This window comes from Pseudorasbora parva, chromosome 15 (genome assembly GCF_024679245.1).
Source record: "Pseudorasbora parva isolate DD20220531a chromosome 15, ASM2467924v1, whole genome shotgun sequence".
Taxonomy (NCBI): Eukaryota; Metazoa; Chordata; class Actinopteri; order Cypriniformes; family Gobionidae; genus Pseudorasbora; species Pseudorasbora parva.
In genome coordinates this window covers 13761274-13787030 of record NC_090186.1, presented here as the reverse complement: position 1 = coordinate 13787030, position 25757 = coordinate 13761274, and the positions used below count along the sequence as shown (strand labels likewise).

At 41.2% G+C, this 25757-nt stretch overlaps 1 protein-coding gene across 2 annotated transcripts; it reads left to right on the top strand.

Moving 5' to 3' along the window:
- Nucleotides 1-1592: 1592 nt before the first annotated feature.
- On the top strand, nt 1593-25511 carry mysm1 (Myb-like, SWIRM and MPN domains 1). 2 transcript variants are annotated; one of them, XM_067418523.1, is made up of 20 exons: nt 1593-1718; nt 2426-2498; nt 2600-2670; nt 2795-2878; nt 7151-7223; nt 7331-7429; nt 7808-8237; nt 8332-8542; nt 8942-9072; nt 9180-9283; nt 10239-10316; nt 11824-11909; nt 12047-12101; nt 12537-12587; nt 12711-12785; nt 14378-14566; nt 14655-14787; nt 15055-15160; nt 19414-19471; nt 24955-25511. In XM_067418523.1, the coding sequence occupies exons 1-20, from the start codon at nt 1660-1662 to the stop codon at nt 25255-25257; spliced, it is 2469 nt and encodes an 822-aa protein (XP_067274624.1). In that variant the 5' UTR covers nt 1593-1659; the 3' UTR covers nt 25258-25511. The 2 variants fall into 2 exon arrangements, with proteins under 2 accessions (XP_067274624.1, XP_067274623.1); XM_067418522.1 differs by having other exon boundaries at nt 12531-12587.
- The last annotated feature ends 246 nt before the right edge of the window (nt 25512-25757 follow it).

Sequence of the window (25757 nt, the reverse complement as noted above, 5' to 3'; positions counted from 1 at the left end):
GTCTCTCCCATAGGTGGATCTCGAAACGAGATGATGAAAGAGAACAATAGGTTACTGTCGTAACCCCGGTTCTCTGAAACATCGAGTGGAGAGATCCACCAGCTTTGCCCCGCTTACCGCACGAGAAGCGAATATACTTACTGATGTACAGTAGCGTATGCAGCCCATATATGCCCGCTGGTAAGGGGTGGGGCCTTACTGGGCATTGGCTGCGCGCTCCTGCCTGTCTTGTCAGACTTGGTGCAATTGGATGCTTCTGCAGAGGTCAGGTACGGATGCCCTTCCCATAGGTGGATCTCTCCACTCGATGTTTCAGAGAACCGGGGTTACGACAGTAACCTATTGTTCTTGTCAAACCTTCCTCCACTGCTCATAAGCTAATTTCCTCTGTTGTTAAAAACGACTTATTCCACCTTCGTAGACCATCTGCACGCTTTGTGAGCATGCAGAACATTGTAAATAGAAACATTTTATGTGCTCCAGAGTGCAAATCCCTTATATCCCTTATATATTACAACATGTCTATTTAAGATTTTGCTGTTCCATTTAGCTACAATTTAAAATTAAAATTCTAAAATCTCTTCCTTGAATGAACAAAAGCAATTCGCTCTATGTACAGAGTTCAGACAATTTAAATGTCTGGACAATTGACAGATTATCAAATGCGTTGGGGGTAACATAATCAGGTTACTTTTTTAAATAACTAGTAAAGTAGCACAAAACCTTTAAATTTACAACAAAATGTCTGATTTACTTTTTCAAATAAGTAATACAAGTTACTTTGTTTTCCCATTTATTGACTGAAAGTTCTCCTGTCCCCATGTTGAGAGAAATCGGGAGTAGCTAGTGCAAAGGTGTTTTCTCAAAGCTGAAATCTACATTTCTTTCCACCCTGAAGCTTATTAATTGACTTTTGGTGTAAAATGGCCTATACATTTTAAAAAACAAACCTGCCTGGTGAGAAAAATAAACCAAAAGTAAGGTAAAGCACTATGCTCCAAAACAAAACAAATTAACATTAGTTACTGTATAAAAGAGTAAATCAATATTGTAATGTATTAGACTACTTTTAAAAGTAACTTTCCCCAACACTGGGGTGCATTAGTGATAATATTGATTACTAATATTGATTACTTCTGATTTATATCTCTTGGCCTTTTCAGTTCCACAATGACCTAATATCATAGGCTATTTTTACCTCCAGTAAGAACCAAATTTATTTTTACATTGAGCTTTGTATAATAAAATATATAATAAGATATCAAACAAACATCATCATCTAATAAAGAAAAATTTAACTTCCAATGCAACTGTACGTTATTGAATGAGAAGAGAGTAATGTAAAACGACAGGAGTATGCATTTATGATCTGACAATAAAGAAAGCACAATCTCAGTAACATGATGGGATTAAGAGTCTTGAACCAGAAGTCAATCTTTGATTTCAGCAGGCAAGAGCTATTACACCCGCAAAGCTTGAGGATTTTTTAACCTACAAATGTCAATCGGACCAGCAGTCAAGCAGAGTGGTTCGAAATCACTTTTCACACTGGGAACGGAAGTCAGTAAAACACGCAGCAGTAGCATCATCCTGCCAGTGAGTGGCGCTGTGACAATCATTCTCCTCTCGCTCTCCTCCTCTCTCACATCCGCAACAAATATGGCAGATGAGTTGGATGTTGTTGACATCGAGGGAGATGAATGTGATGAAAGTGTTGGGTAGGAGTTTATTCTCTCATATCCCGCCGTCTGGGCAATATTATAGAATCGTGCTTTGATATATTTGAGTTAATCGAGGAACAGAAGAGACTGGGTATTGAAAAGCGTCAGAAAGAAATATGCCTCTCTAGTTAAGTGAACAGTTACTGAGCAAGGAAACGAGTTTAATTTAATCCTGTTACCAATATAGTACAGGAATCGATACATTGTTTTACGTTTCAATACAAAAAAGCTGAAAAATAGGAAAATTATTTAAACAAATCCCTAAAAGCAAACCCATATCGTGTCTGCAGTAATATACTTATAATGAAAGTCTGTGGGGCAAGATTTTGCATTGAATAAACGTTACTTAACAGTTAAAAAAAAAATCACCACAACACGTATACCTTAGGCTATATGTGTTAACATAAAATTAGCGTGATAAAATTATCTCTAAGGAAAGTTATAGTAATTTTTCAACATTAAGTTGCACGAATTTCAGAAAAAGCTGTTTGTTTACATAAGGGGGGAAAATCCACAACAGGAATTAATTACATATGTAAACATAATCAAAAGTTCATCTTAGCTTAACCTAATACAAATTGTATCAATGTAACATTTTTAACTTTCCGTAATGCTGGTACTCCATAGAAATCTATTGTAAATCATTACTGTAAACACATTCTTACAGCATTAACATATTTGTTATTTGTATGCTCTCTTTGCAGTGACCTGAGCAGTGCTGATATTCTCCAGGATCAATACTTACAGTCTGCATGGAAGACAAACAGCAGTGTACTGGTAAAGTAACACCCCAAAATAACTTTTATCACTTTTTTATCACTCTATAGAGAATCTGAAATGCATAGGATGTGTTGTTGTTTTTGTGTGTGTGTGTTCAGCCGTGGACGCTGGACAGCTCCATCAGCGATGAGAACAGACAGGCCATTGAGAGCATGCTGCTGGAGGAACAGTATCCTTTACCCTTCTAAACATCACATTGATTCATTCTGATTTTGTTCATGTTTGGTTGCCACATCTCATAATGGTCATAATCATTCATTAAAAGTATGTAGTTGTTTTCTTAATACAGAAAGGTATTATTTTGCCAGTAAGAAAGCACCAAAGGTAGCCTGGACCAATGAGAAGACTAAAGTCAATGAGAAGACTAAAGTCAAAAAGTAAGCTGCCCTATTTCATCTGTTTATGTTCATGAATGCAAATACCTACATTAACATTCAAAAGTTTGGGGCCAGTAAAGCTTTTATTCATCAAGGATGTATTAAATTGGTCAAATGTGATAGTAACGGCTTTTAAAAATAGCTGTTCTTTTAAACTTTAAAGGGGGGGTGAAACACTCAGTTTCAGTCAATCTCATGTCAATCTTGAGTACCTATAGAGTAGTATTGCATCCTTCATATCTCCGAAAAGTCTTTAGTTTTATCATATTTATAAAAGAAATATGGGCTGTACCGAGTCTTTCCGGAAAAAAACGAGCGCCTGGAGGCGTATCGTGTGGGCGGAGCTAAAGAATGACAAGCGCGCAAAGCGGTGACGTCCTCAAGCGTGGAGAAACCCATCTATCTCAGCTAATACAGATAATGATCCACAATTAAATCTGAGGCTGAAATAAATTGAACAGGAGAAACGGCAACATCAGGATGTCCGTCTCTGTGGTATGTACTGTATTTAGGGGCCTTTGTGTGCAGTTTATGAGGACATGATTCGGTTTATGGACTATTGTATGTGACTAGACCTTAGAGGTAGCAAGCAAAACGGTTTTGCACGTCAGAGTCAGAATAGTGTAACGTTATACAGAACAACAATGGAGTAACCGTTAGCGCATTTGAATGACGAAGCACGCGATCGTATCGTTTACTGATGTTTACTCATGCGACGGTAGCCAATAGCAGAGACATTTGAAGTTGATTTACTCACCGGCATCTTCCAAAGCAGGACCGCTCTGTCAACAACACACTTCTTTGGTATGATTTGGTGAAGTCCTGTGACAGCAGTGACCGTGGAAATCCACTTTGCGACGCGACTGAAGCGATGCCTTGAAGCTTCCCGTCATTTCTGTGTTCAAATCGGTTCAAATGCAGCGCTGTCTTCCCGGAATGCTGTGCTGAAGCGTTGAAGTCGCTCAACGTCACCCATAGGAATAAAGTGGAGCGCGGCGCGTCATAAGTGTTCACGGACGACTGGATCTGCACCTGAGAGACTGTTTACAGCGTGCATTTCCCCTCTCTCCCTCTAGTCACGCGCGCGCGCACCCTACCGGGAGAAGAGCCCATACGGCCCATACAAGGACCTTCCGATCTATTTAACGTCAAGTAGACCCATACTCGAAAAAAACTCGCCGAAACTTGTGAGAAACCGGAAGGAGTATTTTTAACACAGAAATACTCCATCAAACGTCCAACATTAGTTTTTGAAACTTTGTCTATGTTTAGGATGGGAATCCAAGTCTTTAAAGGTGTAAAAAGCTCAGTATGCATGAAACAGCATTTCACCCCCCCTTTAATGAAACTTTTAATGATGCTGAAAATTACGTTAGAGTGGTACAGGATATGAGAGCAGTAGGACAGTGGTTAGTTGTGCCGTAGGTAAGACAGAGGACTTCATGGTGAAGGTGGGACTGCATCAAGGATCGGCTCTGAGCCTCTTCTTGTTTGCGGTGGTGATGGACAGGCTGACAGATGAGGTCAGACAGGAATCTCCATGGAGTGTGATGTTTGCGGATGTCATTGTGATCTGTAGTGAGAGCAGGGAGCAGGTGGAGGAAAGTCTAGAGAGATGGAGGTTTGGACTGGAGAGAAGAGGAATGACGGTTAGTCGTAGCAAGACAGAATACATGTGTGTGAATGAGAGGGAACCAAGTGGAACAGTGAGGTTACAGGGAGAAGAGGTAAAGAAGGTGCAGGATTTTAAGTACTTAGGGTCAACAGTCCAGAGCAATGGGGTGTGTGGAAAAGAGGTGAAGAAGAGTGTGCACTGTGCAGGCAGGTTGGAATGGGTGGAGAAAAGTGTCAGGTCTGCTGTGTGATAAAAGTGTACCAGCAAGAATGAAAGTAAAGGTGTACAGGACAGATGTGAGACCAGCGATGTTGTATGGTTTGGAGACAGTTGCACTGAGGAAAAGACAGGAGGAAGAGCTAGAGGTAGCAGAGCTAAAGATGTTGAGGATCTCTTTGGAAGTGACGAGGATGGATAGGATCAGGAATGAGTAAATCAGAGGGACAGCAAATGTGAGATGTTTTGGAGACAAAGTTAGAGAGGCCAGGTTGAGATGGTTTGGACATGTTCAGAGGAGGGGGAGTGAATATATCGGTACAGAGATGCTGAGGTTAGAGCTGTCAGGCAGGAGGTCAAGAGGAAGACCAAAGAGGAGGTTTATGGATGTAGTGAAGGAGGACATGAAGGTAGTCGGACTGAGAGTAGAGGGTACAGAGGATAGGACTAGATGAAGGCAGATGATTCGCTGTGGCGACCCCTTAAGGGAACAGCCAAAAGAAAAAGAAGACTTTACGATAACTGTCGAGACAAACTGGAAAGAGCTACCTGAAATGTGCTTGGCGGCTTTCCCCTTTCTTTCTTTTTTTCTCCGCCATAGTAGCAGCTGATTATATGTTTTCCGTGTTGCGTTTTTATTGAGTAGGCAATCTAATAACAAAAATTAGTTATTTACACAATAATGTGATGCAGCTACTGCATGGGCAATCATCCCTGGTTGTGGAGTAAATCAAGACACTGTGGAAAATATATGTAATAATTTACATGGCTCTTTCAAACTGCCAGTTAGTGTAGCGGGTTTACTCATGATGCGGTTGAGCATGAGATTGCTGGTTTGTGCACACATTTCAGTATTATGTAAAATTTTGTTGCAATTTTGTATGATAAATGAAAGAAAATGAAACTATTTCTGAAGTGCTTCTTTTATAAAGAATATAATTTTTTTCGCATAATGCAGTGAAACAGCCCCTGCATAGAGTAAATAATCAATTCTTGAGCCATCAATATAAGCCAATTCAGCACCACCGCCAATAACAGCACCTGCTAACGTCGCATTTAAGAAGGTATGCCTAAAGCGACCTCCTAAGGTATAGTTCGGGGAACACACTTAGAAATGGTATATCTTCAGTTAAGTTATACCTTTAAAGTCTTCGTAGCGCTCTAAGAGACAACGTTATCGGGAAATGCAGCCCAGGTCGTTTAAATGGTGGAATTTTTCGTTTGATCGGTTCATGGAAAGGTTTATCCATCCCACCCCTCTCAAAGCGATTACAATTTTATTCGGATTGAGGTGTTTATATGAAGCATTTTCATTCGGATTGGATTTTTAAACAGATTACAGTGCTCCATGTAACGGAAACCTACTGAAACGGAAATTTAGCAAATGTATCTGTATGTGACCGACTGAGTAATTCCCCTGCTAAATGGATTGCAATGTCCTGCAGACCAGTTTCCTTGTATGTAGGCTACAGTAAAAGAACTGTCAATACATACATACATACATACATACATACATACACATACTTGTTCCTGAAGCACTTTTTAATTTATTTCCTCAGCATACTAGGCCATATGTTGATTGTTATGGCCAGAATTTGAACAGTAAAAATAATATTAAATTAATTTTTGAACTTTAATGTCACTAATGCTAATAATTAATGGATTAATTTGAATTTAAATCTTTAATATACTTTCACCGTCAAAAATGGTGTATGCAAATAAATTAAGATTAATTAATCACAGAGTATGTAATTAATTAGATTAAATGTTTTAATCGACTGACAGCCCTTATATATATATATATATATATATATATATATATATATATATATATATATATATATATATATATATACACACAACTCAAGTTGTAAATATTATTACAACTCAAATTAACTGGTTTTTCATATATTTAAAAAATATAATTTATTCCTGTGATGCAAAGCTGATTTGTCTTCAGTGTCACTTGATCCTTCAGAATACACACACACACACACACACACACACGCACGTTTTTGTACTGTACAAACCGTATTTTCTATTTTCTATCCCCTTACACTGCCCCTTCTCCTAAACCTACCCATCGCAGGAAACATTCTGCATTTTTACTTTAATAATAAATAATAATAATGCGTTCGATTTATATAGCGCTTTTCAAGGCACTCAAAGCGCTTTACATTGAAGGGGGGAATCTCCTCAACCACCACCAATGTGCAGCACCCACCTGGACTTTCTAAAAAAAACCCTCATCCTGTATGATTTATAAGCATTTTGAAAAGTGGGGACATGGCCAATGTCCTCATATTTCACCCTCTCCTTGTAATACCTATGTCATACCCATGTCATTATGCACATTTGTTTCCTCATATGTCACAAAAACACGCACGCACACACATAATATATATACTTTTTATTTATTTATTTTCATAATGTATTTGTAGGTCGTTGGTGAAAAGTTCTGGAACACAAAGTCATTGGGCTGAAGAGGAAAAAGATCTTTTCGAGAAAGGACTGGTATGTTTTCTTGTTTTCTGATACTATAATACCCTACAGAAGACACAGAGGAGACAATGCTCTCTCATAAAAGGAAATTAATTGTATCTTGTTTTTATGGCTTCTAGGCTCAATTTGGCCAGAGATGGACCAAGATCGCTAAACTGATCGGCACTAGAACGGTTCTACAGGTGAAGAAATATGCTAGGCAGTACTTCAAAAATAAGGTATGACTTTAGCTGTATGTCTTCGGTTCAGTTTGTGTTTAGGGCTAATAAATAAATTAATATATATAGGATTAGTATATATAAAGACATCCAATGTGATAATTTTGTAACATTATAAATGTATTTACTGTCACTTTTGATCAAATTCATGCATAAAATCAAGCATTAATTTCTTACCCCAAACTTTTGACGGGTAGTATAGTTAGTATAGACCATTTACTATTTTTCAAAATGCTTGATCAAAAATGTAAAACATGTTCGTATACTTCCCAAGCATTCTTAATATCTTTGAATAATTGAATTAAATAGCATCAGCCTTAAGGGTTTCTTTTATCACTGGTACTAGTTGTAATTTTATCCTTTGTGTTTAACCTTTAGCCTAAAACAGACACACCTGCCGAAGTGTCCTCCTCTATTGTGACTTCAGACACCACATTGGTCCACTCGATCCAACCTCACGTCTCAGCCCTGAATGCTGTACGCATCGAGCGCCTTTCTGATGATGAGGATGTTGACATCACCGATGACTTCAGTGATGATGGGTTTCCATCTGAAAAGCAGCCAGAGCCCTCAGGCTCCCCAGATTGTGACCACCAAGGAGAACTCAGTCCAGCAGACGTACTTTTAACATCTGGATCAGGAACCAATGCTGCAGATGAAGCCATTGATCCAGATAAGAATGGAAATGCTGGTATCCCTCATATTGCGATTGATCCAGATCCGGAGGGGGGAAGCGGGACCCTCATCTCTAAATTGGGCAGCCCAGGCAAACACAGCCTGTCTGGGGAGGAGAGCTCAGAAAGAGGAGGTACCTTAGCATCACTAGCTTTTTTAATCTCTGTAACAATAGCAGTCCATCAGCATTAATACAACTATGGGTAATGTATTTTGTTTTACTCCAGATAAGTTTGAATCAGGTCCTGAGGAGGTGGAGGAAGACCAGGAGGAGGATGAGGAGGAGGAGGAGCTCAGAGTTCCTGAACAGGAGGTCATATTGGACTTAAACACAATCACAGAAGAGGAGAAGCAAGCCATCCCAGAATTCTTTGAGGGGCGTCCATCAAAAACCCCAGAAAGATATCTAAAAATACGCAATTACATCCTGGACCAGTGGTAAGACCTTAGATGTTTCTGAGGAGAATTTTCTTGTGAACATGTTCTTGTGGATATCATCTGTCCTCCTCCTTTTTTTGGGAGGAGGGGCTTCATAGAGACTGGAACTAAAGTGTCACTGACCGAAAAATAGGGCATAATAGGTCCTCTTTAGTATATTTTGTCATATCTGATTTAACATTTCTGATTATTATCAATGGAAACCCTGATCGTTTCAAAAGAGAAAGGGTTCAAAAGAAAGTTTAAAAGATTTTTTGTATCAATATTTATTACATTCACTGTCACTTTTAAGTAATTGAATGTAACCTTGCTGGATCGTACTGTCCCTAAACTTTTGAACGTTAGTGTAGATGTATTAAAAACTTTTCTTGAAAATTACCTTCTTTGATATCTGTTCAGGGAGCGAAGTAAACCCAAGTACCTGAACAAGACATCAGTGCGTCCAGGCTTGAAGAATTGTGGGGATGTCAACTGCATCGGGCGGATACACACCTATCTGGAGCTCATTGGAGCGATTAACTTCAACTGTGGTAATGCTTATTGCTCAGTCAGTTTTTTTTCCTTTCTTTTTTCTAATTCCTGTTTTCGAGGAAATTTTCCCTCCCTAAACGCTCTTTCTTTCTCCATTCCTCTGTAGATCAGGCGATCTATAACCGACCGCGGTTGGTTGATCGCTCTCGCCTAAAGGAAAGCAAAGACAGCCTGGAGGCGTATCATCTTGCCCAGAGACTGCAGTCTATGGTGAGAGAGTTCAGTGTTACTGTTATCATCATTATGTGTGGATGATTATCCATTAGCAGAACTGTTTTCCTTAATCTTTCTTATTTAATGATTGTTCTAATGCAGGGGTTTTCAACTGTGGCCCTCGAGATCCACTTTCCTGCAGAGTTTAGCACCAACCCTGTTCAAACTCACCTACCTTTAAAGGGGTACTTCAGCACTGGGAAGAATCTGTATTTAAACTGGGTCATTATTAATGTAGTAGAAATGTGAAATTATTTTTGAATTTGGTGCCTTCTAGACTGAGAAAAGACAGAAAATGTATTTTTGTCTCATGGGGATGAAAGACAACAATTCCCAGAATGCTTAGCTGCCCTACAAGGCCACTCCCAAAGCCACCACTACTGAATTACTGTGACTGGAACACTTTTCCAGTCATTGTTCATTTTTATAAAATCAGTTCAGTTAGAGAACAAACACTACAATTAAAAACTGAACGTGTCTATTTAATATAATGAGTCTCACTGCACTAACACAGCAGGAGTCAAATTACATTCACCGTCATGAATGAGCTCTCCTGATGAGAGCTGAGGTAAACGCGACCGCGCTCGCGGCATACATTCACAACACAGCGCCTATTTAGTCTGATGCAAACATCGTCAATTTGCATCATCAGAGGAATTTTTCCAGAAATAAAATGCATAAATCTCTTTTCTCAGGGGGATATGAGGGGGGAGCACAATCATTTGAATATACTCCAGGGTTTCTACTGATACAAAGCCATATGCTAATCTCTGAAGTAACCCTTTAACTTTATAGTAACCCTGGCATTGATCCAAGACATTGATTAGCTTGGTCAGATGTGTTTGATTAGGGTTGGAAATGAACTTTGCAGGAAAATTGATTTTAAAGGCCCAAGTTGAAAACCCCTGCTCTAATGTATTTTGCTCTCTCTCTTTTTGTTGTTTTTTTGCAGCGCACAAGGAAGCGACGCATTCGGGATGTATGGGGGAATTGGCGTGACGCTAAAGATTTGGAGGGTCAGACGTATGAGGTAAAGGAACTTTAAAAACTCCAAGATTCTGTTCCTGGCCTGATATGATAATCTATTATTAAGATTGACATAAAAATTATGTTGTGAAATGATTCTTGTTTAATCCTATAAAATAAATATTTTTGTAAAAAGATTTTTTTAAGCTTAGACACTCAGTTTTTTTGCAATGTATCTAACTTTAATCTAATCTAACTTTTGATCAACTCTTAAGAAGTGCCGAGTAGTCCCTTTAATCCGGAGTGTAGCGCCACCTAGATACAAATGTTTTTAAAATAATTTTATTTTTTTAAACCTACTGCCTTGATCAACACAATCTGAAAGCTTTGAGTCTGAACTTTACAATGAATGTGGTTGTAATGTTCAATTTCTTTAACTCCTAAAGTAGTGCTGTGTTATTTGCTGATAAATAAATAAAAAGTTTTTATAATTTAAAAAAAATACTGTACTATTTACAGGTACTGTAATATGTCGAAAACCTCTTACAGCTCAAGTAGTCATGTGTCACATGTCATTTGAAAGGTCTCACGGAGTAGTATACATCAAGCATAATTTTTTTGGGCGTTAAAATTGAGCAAGTTTTTGTACGTAAAGCCCTGCAAGACCCATATGTGAATAATATTCGGATGAACCATTTATGTCACATTTTCACTGAACGTAACTTCATTAAACATGCTCCTATTGTGGAAAATGTGGATTCTCATGATTAAAATTGATATGATATAAATGTCGATCACGAGATATCCCTTTCAAAGTTACGATACGCAAAACTCCACAGGTGACAACTTAAATTAAATGTAGCTTCCACATGGCGTTTTAGCTTGTAACTTCATGAAACACGCACTGAGCAAAATGTTTCTCATGGAGTAACAACTTAAAAAATTGGCCATTAGACACAAGGGCTTATCAAAAAGTTACCTTTGTTCCAAATGCTGTAACTTTTGAATACTTTATCCTATCACCACAAAATTTGATCCAGATGTAGCTCACATATAGGGAAACTTCACCAAAAAGAATTGTCCTCTTACCTGAGTTATTGCATGTCAAATAAGAAAGATATGTAAAATAATTTGTGTGTATATATATATATATATATATATAATATAAATAATATGTTTATTTATATAATGTTATATAAATAAATATAATGTTCTTTTAAGGGAAGGTCCAAATGTATTGATTTTTGGTCTCAAAAATTTTAAGTTTTCTATTAATGATACCTACCTTTTGACTCCTTGTTATACTTTTAGAGTAATGTGCCTTTACACATGAGCCTGTTCTGAGTATGTCAACTCTTAAAATTGCATTCAGGGCTTACCAGTAAATGGTTAAAGTGGATAAAGTGCATTTTTGGATCCGTTAAACAAAATTAAAATACAATTGCAGTAAATAGATTTCAGCAACTTTGGATTAATGCAATTTTTTTAATGATGTTTTTTGGAAAGAAAATATATTTTTGTCCATCCTTTTCATAGAGCCCTGATTTGTTTTTGTTTTTTTGGTCATCTAGCATCTGAGCGCAGAGGAGCTGGCCATCAGAAGAGAGGAGATGAAGAAGAAAGGACCAAAACTATCTAAACTACCCAAACAGAGAGGGTAAACACACACTCTTTTGAAACTGAACTGAAAAGCTAATTGTTTGTTTAATGATCTTGTTTGTGTTTTCAACATTTGAACATTGTGTAAAAATTAAATCTGGATTAATTACTTGTCTTTGTCCTCATCCTCTGCAGCTCTTTTGATCCATTCCAGCTCATTCCATGCAAAGCTTTTGGAGAGGAAAAACAGGTAATTATTACATTTGATCATGTCTCTGTTCAGTCTTTTCATGCATAAAAATTAGGGTAATTATAGTTCGCTTAAACTATATTTTTTTGTTAAAATTTTGAAATAAAATAAATGTTAACTGAAAGAAAAAAAAATTGTTTTATTTATTTTATTCCAAGAAAACATTCTCATTTTCTTTTAGTTGAACTTGTACTAAATAACTAAAATTAAATCTGAAATAAAAATGTATTAAACAGTGTAGACATATTACAAAAATCTAATTAAATTTGAATAATTTCTAAATCTTGAATTTAAATTGAAAGTTGAAAATACAGTATAAAAACTAATTCAAAATATTAATAAAATTATGATTGGAACTCGGTGATACAAATTTTTTTGTATAGAAATGAAGAAACATGAATTTCATCACACTTGTCTGTTGTCTTGCTGACTCAGGAACCATACAGGGTGATAGTTTGTGCAGAGGCTCTTGTTGTCATGGACATAGTAAGTATGACGTGATGTTGGTTTCCAGGTTTTATGAATCTCAGCCTTTTTTCTTTTTTGTTGCTCTCTCATTCATTCCTCAGTGTTTTGTTATGTTGTACTAATAAGCAAATCCTTACCCAGCATGCTCATGTGTCTATGGGAGAAGTGATTGGCCTTCTAGGAGGAACATATGAAGAGGAAGAGAAGGTGTTAAAGGTCAGTGAATTCATTTACTCATTAAACTGAATCAACTGTTACATTTACATTTATTAATTTATCAGATGGGTTATTCCATGTCAACTCAACCAGAGGTCCCCGGCTAAAATTCTTAATTAAAAATTCTCATAAAAGACATGCATAAATGAAGAAAGCCAAAATATTAAATGTTGTGAATGTATATTTACTGAGTAATTCACTGTTTTGTAGAGGGAGGGTCAAAATGACTATTTTGACTAAATCTGATTTGGAGCCAGATTACAAGAGGTAATATGACTTTTAAAAGATGGCAGCATCATTATTTTACACAGTCATTAGTAGGTCTGTTAGGCATGCAGGTCTGACAATGCACGCAAACTTTGGAAAAACAATATTTATGGCACTCAGAAAGGTATATTCTATGCAACAAAAAAAGTTAAATTTCTAGTTTCAACATTATTTGTTGTTCAAATAGTCCTCTTTAAAAAAAGAAGAAGCATCAGCTGTTTAAAAAGTGACCCATATTTGTTTTTTGGCCACTGAAAATGTGCACAATTTACTAATTTAAATAAGCAGTAAATTAGGAGTTTATTGAGGCAAAAGTCGTAGTTAATAGTGAATATGCGTTCCCCCTACTAAAGTGTCACCGAATTTACATTTTAAATGGACACGCATTAAGATCTCCATATCTCTGGAGTTAAGCCATATTGGGCCTTTAAAATAAAGATATTAAAAGAACCAAAATCTAAAAGAATTATAAAATATATTTAAGACTTATGGTATTACAGGCGTGTAAACTTGGGTTAAAAAAAATATAATGCACCAAATATTGCTGAAGTCAACAAATTTTATATACTGTATAGATCTTCCAATCCCTGTGTAAAAATAAAATAAAGATGTTGCCTTCTTTCTAAAGTCATTTTTACTCCCCAGTAATTTGGCAACACTCAGTAAATATACATCCACTTTCATCTATTTATTTTTGTTTTTCCTCAGAAAAAGTATTAACTAATAAAAAAATTGAGCTGGGGAAGTTTCTAAAATTTGGTTGGTTTGACGCAGGATGAACCAGATGCTTTTATCCAGAGTGACTTAAAAACGAGTAATACAATTCATCTTAAAGGGTTAGTTCACCCAAAAATGAAATGTATGTCATTAATGACTCACTCTAATGTCAAATAAAGCATCAATACGCTGATTCATGACCGTTTTAATCTTTATTTGAGGTTTGAAAACAAACGCGGAAAAGAAGACAATGCTGAATAAAGTCGTAGTTTTTGTTATTTTTGGACCAAAATGTATTTTCGATGCTTCAAGAGATTCTAATTAACTAACTGATGTCGCATATGGACTACTCTGATGTTTTTATTCCCATTCTGGACATGGACAGTATAGTGTGCCTACACTCAGATATGCTCTTGGACTACATATAAAATATCTTAAACAGTTTTCCGAAGATGAACGGAGGTCTTAAGGGTGTGGAACGACATTAGGGTGAGTCACTAATGACATAAATTTAATTTTGGGGTGAACTAACCCTTTATGTGTAGGTAGGTACGCTGTAATGAATGATGATTTGATTTTTGGTGTGTAATGGGGTTATGTTTGTGTAGATTTGTGCAGCAGAACCATGTAACAGCCTGAGCACAGGTCTGCAGTGTGAGATGGACCCCGTCTCTCAGACACAGGCATCTGAGCTGCTCGGGGTCAAAGGTCACAGTGTGGTGGGTTGGTACCACTCTCATCCAGCCTTCGACCCCAACCCCTCCCTTAGAGACATTGACACTCAGGCCAAATACCAGGTAACAGATCTTTGTTTTGCATTGTAGTTTGACTAGGATGGTGTCTTTTGTTTACATGTCACATTCTCTCTGTCTGTTTTTATTGCAGAATTATTTCTCTCGAGGAGGTGCTCCATTTATTGGGATGATCATCAGTCCGTATAACCCCAGTAACCCCTCGCCCCTGTCTCAGACCACCTGTCTGCTGGTAGAGGAGGAGACCGGACCCTCTGGATCTCAGAGTATGTCACAGCATCTTCCATCTCATCGCTTTCACTTACAAATCATTTAGAGCAGCTTTAACATTTAATATACTACTGTAGGTTATCTGTGTTCTGTAAATGTTTCATGGTCTTTGTGGTAAGCACTAGAGACATGACTGTTGAAGAATAAATGAACCAAGGTGTAAATAATAAAATAATCCCTGCAACTGCTCCAACTGAATTTGAATCAGTCTGTGGTGTGCGAGTCAGCATTTTGAGTGTGAATATTTGTTTTTTTGATTTTAGGGTTTCCATACCGGTTTAACATCCAGACCTCATCTGAGCTTCCTGATTGGTCAGAAGTGATGAGAAGAGTAGAATGGATTGTGTTCAAGTATAGGCTGTCACATGGGTAAGGTTTTTTTTATGTGGGCAACCTTATGGGAAATTGAAGACTATATATATATATACATATATATATACATATATATATATATATATATATATATATAGATAGATAGATAGATAGATAGATAGATAGATAGATAGATAGATAGATAGATAGATAGATAGATAGATAGATAGATAGATAGATAGATTATTCATTCATTCATTCATTCATTCATTCATTCATCCCCAGCAGGGGAAATTCAGGTGTCGAGTAGCATTCCATAAGAAATAGACACAGTAAGTACAAGAATTAAGAACAGATAAAAATAAAAACAAAAACACACTCTGCCCAAGCAATAAATAAATAACGACAAATAATAAATAAATACATAAATTTAGTTAAAGGTGAACTATGTAGTATTTTTGCAGTAAAATATCCAAAAACCACTTGGCCAGTGTTATATATTTTGTTCAGTTGAGTACCTACAATATCCCAGATGTTTCCAACTATTTGTAAATTGTGAGAAAATTGCTATTTCAACTAAGGACAGGGACGTTGCAGCATTGCATTTGAGGGAGTCGCCTGTCAATTGCGTCATATCTGCGTTACCCTCGATTTCGGCTTTTATTTGGCAGGAGCGCTTTACTCTTAGCAGTGTGAACAAGTGAACGCACGGAGTAACGTCATAACATCATTTTAAACACACTTAAATGTATCTAATATGATAAACAGAGCTCCATTACCTCAAAATCATAACCGGAAGAGCGGATCTGTGCAGGCGCCCGGCAAATGAGTCCCGTCCCGTCATAATAAAAGTCCCGGTATTCGCAAGGCGGGTATTTGTTTAACAATCGCTCCAGCAGCTTTGCTCAGGTCCATAACACTCGGTCCTGCTCTGCTTTAGACTACAGTAACGTTAATAACCGCATGCATGAACGTGATTTCTGCCCGAGTCCTATTTTTCACCGGCTGTGATGAGAAGACCACATCTCCCAAGATGCTGCGCTCACACGTTGCGTCATCAAACTACGCATTTGTTTTGCATAGGCGCCCTCCAGTGGACAAAAGCTGCATAGTGCACCTTTAAGAGTTACTATCAATAGTAATAAAGAGCAAATCATCGGCTTTCATTGTAAAGTCTTATAGCAGCCGGTACAAAAGATCTCCGGAATCGTTCAGTCCTACAGCACAGAGAGAGAAGCCGATCGCTACGTGTGCTCTTCTGAGCTACCAAAAAGTCATGTAAAGGATGACTGCTGTTGTTGAGGATGGCCTGTGTCATGCTCATCATTCTTCTCTCTGCCAAAACTCCCACAGAGTCCACGCCTCTCCCCAGGACCGACCCACATTTTTTGACCAGTTTATCTAGTCGTTTACTGTCTCTGACAGTCAGGCAGTTCCCCCAGCACACAACACTGAAGAATATAGCACTGGCAACAACAGACTGATAAAAAAGGTACAACATATCATTGCAGACATCGAATGATTTGAGTCTTCTGAGAAAGAAGAGTCTGCTCTGACCTTTCTTATATGCTACATTAGCATGTACGGACCAGTCAAGTTTGTTATCGAGATGGACACCCAGATATTTATAGGTGGGGACCACCTCGATGCTTCCACCACCGATCAACACAGACGGATGATGAGTCTTCTGCCTTCTAAAGTCTACAATCATCTCCTTTGTTTTAGTTATATTAAGGTTGAGGCCATTGCACCTGCTCCAGTGTGTGAAATCCTCAAGTACCCTACTGTACTCCACCTCGTCCCCTCCCTTCACACATGCCACCACTGCTGTATCATCTGAATATTTTTGGATGTGGCAAGAACTAGACTTATATGCGAAGTCAGTTGTATATAGGGTGAAGAGGAAAGGGGAAAGCACTGTTCCCTGTGGAACTCCGATGTTTGTCATAACAGTTCCAGAGACAGCATTTCCCAGTCTGACATACTGTGGCCGGTTTTCTAAGTAATTCGATATCCACTCAATGAATGTAGAATCCAAACCTAATCTCTCGAGTTTCTCTCTAAGGATCAAGGGCTGAATAGTGTTAAATGCACTTGAGAAGTCAAAGAACATTATTCTGACATATCCCCCAGATCCTTCTAAGAAAGACAGAGTCCGATGGAGCATATACAAGACCGCGTCCTCCACTCCCACATTTTCTTGATATGCGAACTGTAGTGGATCAAGTGCTTGCTGCACTTGGGGTTTCAATAGCCGTAGCAGAAGCCTCTCAAAGGTCTTCATAATCACAGATGTCAGAGCCACTGGTCTATAGTCCTTGACCCCCGCCGGTCTCCCTACTTTGGGCACCGGGACAATGCATGATGTCTTCCACCTAACTGGAACCTGCCCAGTTTGTAGACTCGTGTTAATATATATATATATTTATATAATATACCGATCAGGCATAACATTATAACATATGAAGTGAATAACACTGATTATCTCTTAATCACGGCACCTGTTAGTGAGTGGTATATTTTAGGTAGCAAGTGAACATTTTGTCCTCAAATTGATGTGTTAGAAGAGCAAGTGTAAAGATTTGAGTGAGTTTGACAATAGCCAAATTGTAATGGCCAGTCGACTGGGTCAGAGCATCTCGAAAACTGCAGCTCTTGTGGGGTGTTCCCGGTCTGCAGTGAGTATCTATCAAAAGTGGTCCAAGGAAGGAACAGTGGTGAACTGGCGACAGGTTCATGGGTGGCCAAGACTCATTGATGCACATCCGATCAAACAGACAAACTTATATACATATAAATAAATAAACACACACACAGACAGAGTATATACTTTATGTATAGATATTTATATAAATAAACACACACACACCAGCAGCCATATCACCCTGTAGCCCAAGACTGGTTTCCCAGTCAATGAGCACCGTCCTTCGGATGAGACGTTAAAGGTCCCGTTCTTCGCGCGTTTTCGAAGCTTTGATTATGTTTACAGTGTGCAATATAACATGAGTTCATGTTTCATGTGTAAAAAAACACAGTATTTTTCACAAAATTTACTTATCTGTACAGCGCTGTTTCCTCTGTCCTAAAAATGGCCTGATCATTTCCTTGTTCTATGAAGTCCCTACTTCAGAAATACGTAACGAGTTCTGATTGGGCCAGCGCTTCCCGTGTTGTGATTGGACAGCAGCTTAGCGCACTTTGCCCGGAAAGGTCCCGCCTCTTATCATAACGGGGAGATGAAGGCGCTGAATGCGCGCCCTTCTCCACGTGGGAGAGCAACAAGACCACGCCCCCTATTTTGCGTGTTCTTGTGGGCGGAGGGTTAGTCAACAAACGGTTCTAGTGACGCCATTACATCCCTGCACTTCCTGCTGTAGTCCAAACCGGCCGTTCGCTGTAGGCTTTGAAAGGGAACTTCTGTTAAATAAAATATCTCGCTTGGCATTGAACTTTGAGCTTTATAATTTTACAGGTATTATTTATGCTCTAACAGCAACATTACACACTTACTAAAGTTTGAAAGATGGAATCGCGAAGAACAGGACCTTTAAACCGAGGTCCCGACGCTCTGTGGTCGTTAAAAAAAATCCGAGGATGTCCTTCGATAAAGAGTAGGGGTGTAACCCCGGCTTCCTGGTCAAATTTGCCCATTGGCCCCTGTCCATCATGGCCTCCTAATAATCCCCATATAATCGTCTCCTCTCCACCAAACAGCTGGTGTGTGGTTGAGCGTTCTGGTGCAAAATGGCTGCTGTTGCATCATCCAGGTGGGTGCTGCACATTGGTGGTGGCTGAAGAGATTCCCCCTTCTATGTAAAGCGCTTTGGGTATCTAGAAAAGTGCTATATAAATGTAATGAATTATTATTAATTATTTTTTTTTATTATTATTATTATAATTATTATTATATAGAAAGTAAGTTTGGGGTCTGAATGTGTGTTTGTTTGTTTACAATAGTTTTCTATTCAAATATCCTGTCAAATGTATCTGGGTTTCCACAAAAATATTAAGGAACAACTGTTGTCAACATTAATAATAATAACAAATATTTTTTGAGCAATCAAATCAGCATATTAGAATGGTTTCTGAAAAAACCTGATTCATGTGACACTGAAACTGGTGATGAGACTGAAAATTCAGCTTTGCCATCACAGGAATACGTTTAAAATATAATAAAATAGAAAACATTGTAATTGTATAATACTACCCAATATTATTGTATTTTACTTTTTAAACAGTGAGCATAAGAGCATGTCTTTCAAAAACATTTTCATGAATATAAATTCATTTATATTTAATTCCTCTTTCAGGAGTGTACCAATGGACAGGCTTTTCCGTAGAGATTCTTCTCTGACTTGCCTGGAAAAGGTAATTAAAGGTCTCATATCTAGACTCGATCCCAAAGACACAAGGTGAATATTTCTCATGAAAATTGCAAGAGATTTTTGTAAAAACGTGCTAATCTGATTTCAGTGACTACTGGCAACAAGTTCCCACACTACTGTCAGAAGCACTTCTGAGTACACTAGATGATGTCATAAACTACATGCAAATCTTTTAAAGATATTCAGTTCCCTTTCGGGGAACTCGAGCTGCGTCGAAACGCTGTGAGAACGCCTCTGCGTTAATGCGTCGTGAAGTGCCTGTAGAACCATTCCATCGGAAAAAAGATCGATCGTCGCCGACGTGATGACGTCGCCGACGTGATGACGTCATCAACCGGAGACTATAAAAGGTCCGCGATCACAAACAGGAACTAGCTTCTGAGCCTTCAGCAAGCGATCTGTGTGAACCTGTCTGTCTATTTGGTGTTTTTGTCTGTCTATATCCAGAGATTTTCCACCCTTTTGTTAAATATTGCAGTATATATTAACAAACAAAGAGAAAATAAAATAGATAGAGTAAAATGGCGAGTGAAAGCAGCTTTAAGAGGTGTGTTCATCCCTGCCCACGCTACATCACGAGCGGGGATACACACTCTCTTTGTGTAGCCTGCTTGGGAGCGCAGCATGCCCAGGCAGCCCTCGAGGGGGCTGCTTGCGAGCACTGTGAGCGTATGCCACTGAGAACGCTGCGCTCCTGCCGGGCACTCTTCGAGGAGGGTGCCTCGGCTCGTGTTCCCCGCGGCTCTGGTCCCGCTGCTGCCGAGGCAGAGCGGTGGCTTCAGTCGTGGGGTTCACACATGGACTTTACAGAGGGGTTTGAGACGGGCCCAGCCTTATCTCAGCCCTCACCTGTATCGTCCAGTGTCTCGTCTCGGGGTTTGGAAGCCCGCTCTGCGGTCTCTTCCTCCCTGGGCGGGGCACCGGTGCTCCAACTATCCAGCTCTGAGGAGGTGGACGTTGAGAGCATCGCGACTGAAGACTCGCCACTTCAGTCACCCGCTAGTGAGTTGAGGTTCTCACGAGAGCTGTGGCCAGGTTAAATATAAAAATAAGAAATGACTGGCTGGCTGAAATATCTGAATCCCATCGAAATCAGAGAGAACGAAATTAGATGAGCGATTCCTGCCCTCTCGTGCAAAGCATCAACGTCCTGCCATTCTTCCCTGACCTGCACACCGAGGTGTCTAGGTCATGGAGGAAACAAGCGGTATCATATAGAGTGTTCAGCCCACATACATCTGCATATAGTAATATATTTGGGCTGAGACACTATGGTTATGGGGCGATGCCGAAGATCGAAGAGACGCTTGCGAGCTATCTCTCGCCTTCAGCTGCATCGTCCCTGGCATTTCCCCTCCGAAGGAAATCGGTGCTTACCTCAGCACACGGTACCCGTCTTCCTTCGGTGCCCACAGGGGGCCGCGCTGCTAACCCCGCCGCAATGTCAGGGCGCAGAGGGTCTCCGCGGGCCACCTGAGGGTGGTCCGCCCCCTCCTCGGAGGGCATGCGAGCAGTCAGGTCAGGTGTTCCCTGCCGGTTCGCCGTTTCAGGGCACTGCACTCGCTGCTCAAATTACACCAGAGGCCAGCCTCGAGAGGCTGGTTCCCTTAGTTTCCCCTCCGTGGGAAGACGGTGCTTACCTCAGCATACGGTACCCGTCTTCCTTCGGTACCCTCAAGGGGCCGCGCTGCCAACCCCGCCGCAATGTCGGGGCGCAGAGGGTCTCCGCGGGCCACCTGAGGGTGGTCCGCCCCCTCCTCGGAGGGCGCAGGGGAAACAAAAGGACGCTGAGGGTAGTCCCCTCCGAAGGGAAACGGTGTTTACCTCTGCCTACCGTACCCGTTGTCCTGCAGCGCCCTCTGGGGGCCGCGCTGCCAACCCCGCCGCAATGCCGGGGCGCAGACGGTCCCCGCGGGCCACTCGAGGGTGGTCCGCTCCCCCTTCGGGGGGCTCCCGAGCAGTCAAGTCAGTCGTTCCCTGCCGGTCCGCCGCTTCAGGGCACTGTGCTTGTTGCTCAAAATACACCAGAGGCCAGCCTCGAGAGGCTGGTTCCCTTAGTAGATTTTCTAGACGAGTGGAAACGTCTATCAAATATATCTCAGTGGGTCCTGCAGATAATAGAAAAGGGGTACGCCATTCAGTTCAAAAAAAAAAAAAAGAGGTGGGCCCGGAGCAGGCTCTGGTAATGGCACAGGAAGTAGAGACACTCCTGCAAAAAGGGGCTATAGAGAGGGTTCCCCCTCCCAGCAGGGAGTCTGGCTTTTACAGCCGTTACTTCATCGTGCCGAAGAAGGATGGGGGCTTACGCCCGATATTAGATCTGCGGCTATTGAATCGCTCGGTGGCCAAGCTCAAATTCAAGATGCTTACACTCAGACAGATTGTAGCGCAGGTCAAATCGGAGGATTGGTTTGTCACCATAGACCTCAAAGATGCGTATTTTCATGTCTCCATCCTTCCACATCACAGGAAGTTCCTGAGGTTTGCCTTCGGGGGAGAGGCATACCAATATCGTGTGCTTCCCTTCGGTCTAGCACTGTCACCCCGCACGTTCACCAAGTGTGTGGATGCAGCTCTGGCGCCGCTGCGTCTACAGGGCATCCGCATACTGAACTATATCGACGACTGGCTGATTCTAGCGAATACAGAGCAGATGGCGGTTCTGCATCGAGATGCTGTTCTCGCCCATATGTCGAAGCTGGGGTTGAGGCTGAACGCCAAGAAGAGTGTGCTTTCTCCGGCTCAGAGAACCACTTTTCTAGGTGTGAACTGGGACACGGTAATTATGCGGGCGCAATTATCGCCAACACGCATAGCATCGATCCTGGCAGCCGCCAAAGAACAGAAGCTAGGCCGAGCCGTCACTGTGAAACGGTTCCAGAAACTGTTAGGTCTCATGGCAGCAGCGTCCAACGTGATACCTTTTGGCCTACTGTACATGAGGCCACTGCAGTGGTGGCTCAAAACAAAAGGGTTCTCCCCGAGGGGAAATCCGCTCCGCACGATCAAAGTCACGCGGCGATGCCTACGTGCTCTGGTCATGTGGAAAAACCCGGGGTTTTTATCTCAGGGTCCCGTGTTGGGGGCTCATGTTCGTCGCGTAACGCTAACGACAGATGCCTCTCTCACGGGCTGGGGGGGCGACCATGAGTGGTCGCTCATCCCAGGGTCTATGGCAGGAACATCAGCGGCACTGGCACGTAAATCGGCTAGAGATGCTCGCAGTGTTTCTTGCATTGAAACAGTTCCTGCCCGACCTCAAGGGGCCACCATGTGCAGACAACACATTGGTGGTCGTCTATATAAATCACCAGGGGGGTCTGAGGTCCCGTCCGTTGGACAATTGGCACATCGGATCCTCCTGTGGGCCCAAGGGAAATTGCTGTCAGTCAGAGCAGTATATATCCCGGGGGTCCTGAATCAGGAAGCAGACAGCCTGTCGAGGCAGGGGCCGAGGCCCGGGGAATGGAGACTCCACCCAGAAGTGGTGGAGCTCCTATGGAAGGTATATGGGAGCTATTTGCTTCGGCGGAGAGTTCTCACTGCCCGCAGTGGTTTCTCTGACCCATCCAGCCCCGCTGGGGTTGGATGCCATGGTACAGGGGTGGCCGAGGCTACCTCTGTACGCCTTCCCCCCGATTGTCTTGCTTCCAGGAGTTCTGGAGAGGGTACGCCGGGACGGGGCCCAGGTACTCCTAGTGGCTCCGTACTGGCCGACCCGAGTATGGTTTTCGGACCTGATATCTTTCCTGGAAGGCTCTCCGATGGAGATTCCGACCAGGAGGGATCTTCTCTCTCAGGCGGGCGGGAGATTCCTGCACCCACGCCCAGAGATGTGGAAACTGTGGGCCTGGCCTCTGAGGGGGCTAGGCTCATAGAGGAAGGTCTCTCGGCCGAGGTCGTAGAGACCATCCTTCACTCCAGAGCTCCGTCCACGAGGAAACTGTACGCTCTGAAAGGGAAACTTTTCTCAGCATGGTGCAGAGAACGCCAGTGGGACCCAGTTAACTGCCCGGTTGGTACAGTGCTGGAGTTTCTGCAGGCAAGGTTCTCGGCAGGGTTGACCCCCTCCACAATAGAGGCGTACGTGGCGGCCTTGGGTGCCGTCCACGTCCCTTTGGGTGGAGTGTCTTGGGAAGACACCCTCTGATTACACGTTTCCTCCGTGGCACTTTAAGGTTGAGGCCTGTTATGCACTCGAGGGTCCCAGCATGGGACTTAGCCTGTGTTTTGCGGGGCTTGTCCGAGCCTCCGTTTGAACCCTTGTAGGAGGTGTCAGATAAGTTCCTCACCTCAGGACTATATTCCTTTTGGCTATTTCATCTCTCAAAAGAATAAGAGATATTCAGTCCCTGTCTGTAGGGCCCTCATGTCTAGAGTTTGCGCCGGGGATTTCTCATCCCAGGCCGGGTTATGTCCCCAAGGTTCCTACGAGCCCACGGGGCCCCATTACTCTTCAAGCATTCTGTCCTCCTCCTTTCACGACGTCAGACCAGGAAGATTAATCTGCTGTGCCCTGTTAGAGCACTAGATACTATGTCCACAGAGCTGCCCTGTGGAGGAAAACTGATCAGCTGTTTGTCTGTTTCGGGCCCCCTAAGAAGGGGCCCCAGTATCTAAGCAGAGGATGAGCAAGTGAGTGGTCGAGGCCATCTCACTTGCTTATGAGGCGGCCGGGCAGCAGTCTCCACTGGCTGTCCGGACGCATTCAACCAGGGGTATGGCTGCTTCTTAAGCACTTTTGTCGGGGGCTTCCCTCCACGATATTTGTAAACGCGGCCGGATGGTCGTCTCCTTTAACTTTCGTCAGGTTCTATGAACTAGACCTGGCATCTACAGTTGGGGCACAGGTACTCTCGTAACCGTGTGCGCTTCGGCTTCACACATACGAGACACTTGGTCCTATGGCGATGTGGGTATAAGCGTTCTCACAGCGTTTCGACGCAGCTCGAGTTCCCCGAAAGGGAACGTCTCAGGTTACGTATGTAACCCTAGTTCCCTGAGGGAACGAGACGCTGCGTCGCTCTGCCATACTCCCGGCGTGTCCGTGATCACTTACTTCAGGCTTTATCAGAAGCTAGTTCCTGTTTGTGATCGCGGACCTTTTATAGTCTCCGGTTGATGACGTCATCACGTCGGCGACGATCGATCTTTTTTCCGATGGAATGGTTCTACAGGCGCTTCACGACGCATTAACGCAGAGGCGTTCTCACAGCGTTTCGACGCAGCGTCTCGTTCCCTCAGGGAACTAGGGTTACATACGTAACCTGAGACGTTTTGTTTGAGGGATTTAGTAGCAAACAAAATTTCTGCATAAATTGAATTCTCACATTAATGGTTCACAGTGCACATTTAAATCAATATTTAAATTAATTTATTTGGCATGTTACTTATGTATAATTACTATTTTTTTGTTTTAAATTATAATTAAAAAATATTTTGTTTTGCCTGTCTGTCCGTCCACAGATGCTCAGGTCAATCCAGAATGTTTTGGAGCAGGTCTCAGAGGTTGACATGGAGACTTTCCTGGTACAGATAGAAACCTTGTTTCATACACATTTTCTCTTTGAAGCTGGCTCTTCCTCCTCTCATCTTCATGAAACAGTAACACAGCCTCAGTTACTGTCATTCATCTCCTCTGAGCCAGTCGACAGCAGCCATGCAACCGATGAGACGTGTGTTACTGAGTCTGACAGCCAAGATGAATTGTACACTACAGGACCTGTCAATCATGTAAAAAGCTGTAATGAAGAAGTGCAGAAACTGTAAATAACAATAAACCTAATAGTATGAAAGGAAGACCAGTTACCTTAAAGAAACCTGCTACTGCTGAGGACAAATGTGTCATTCTATTACATTTTATGTAACATTGCAGTCTTGTAGATTTTTGTACTATAATGTATTTTTTTTTTTGTTCTCATAAAAGTTGTTTAACCATAGCTGTATTTAATTTTTTTTGATCACAAAGTACAAGACACTTAAATGAAATTGTATTATGAAAAAGATTAATTGGATAAACTCTGTCAAGGTGTCATTTTTTTCTGGTTAATTTTATTTTAGCTTTTCATAATATAAATTGAGTAACACTTTACAATATCCCATTATTTTGCATTAGTTGCTTATCATCATTTGTTACATTAATAATTACTCTTTGCTAACATTAGTTAACTGTTCATGTTAGCCAGGCCCATTAATTAATTAACAGACACAAACTATTACTGAATTCTTACACGATTCCAAAAGTATTTAAATATGGACCTGTGTTAGAT

What these genes read in the sequence shown, in the direction of transcription:
- mysm1 (XM_067418522.1), top strand. Translation starts at nt 1,660, where the DNA reads ATGGCAGATGAGTTGGATGTTGTTGACATCGAGGGAGATGAATGTGAT. An exon ending in AGCATGCTGCTGGAGGAACA is followed by an intron (nt 2,671 to 2,794) that starts GTATCCTTTACC and finishes TAATACAGAAAG; the next exon opens with GTATTATTTTGCCAGTAAGA. An exon ending in CTCTTGTTGTCATGGACATA is followed by an intron (nt 12,588 to 12,710) that starts GTAAGTATGACG and finishes ATCCTTACCCAG; the next exon opens with CATGCTCATGTGTCTATGGG.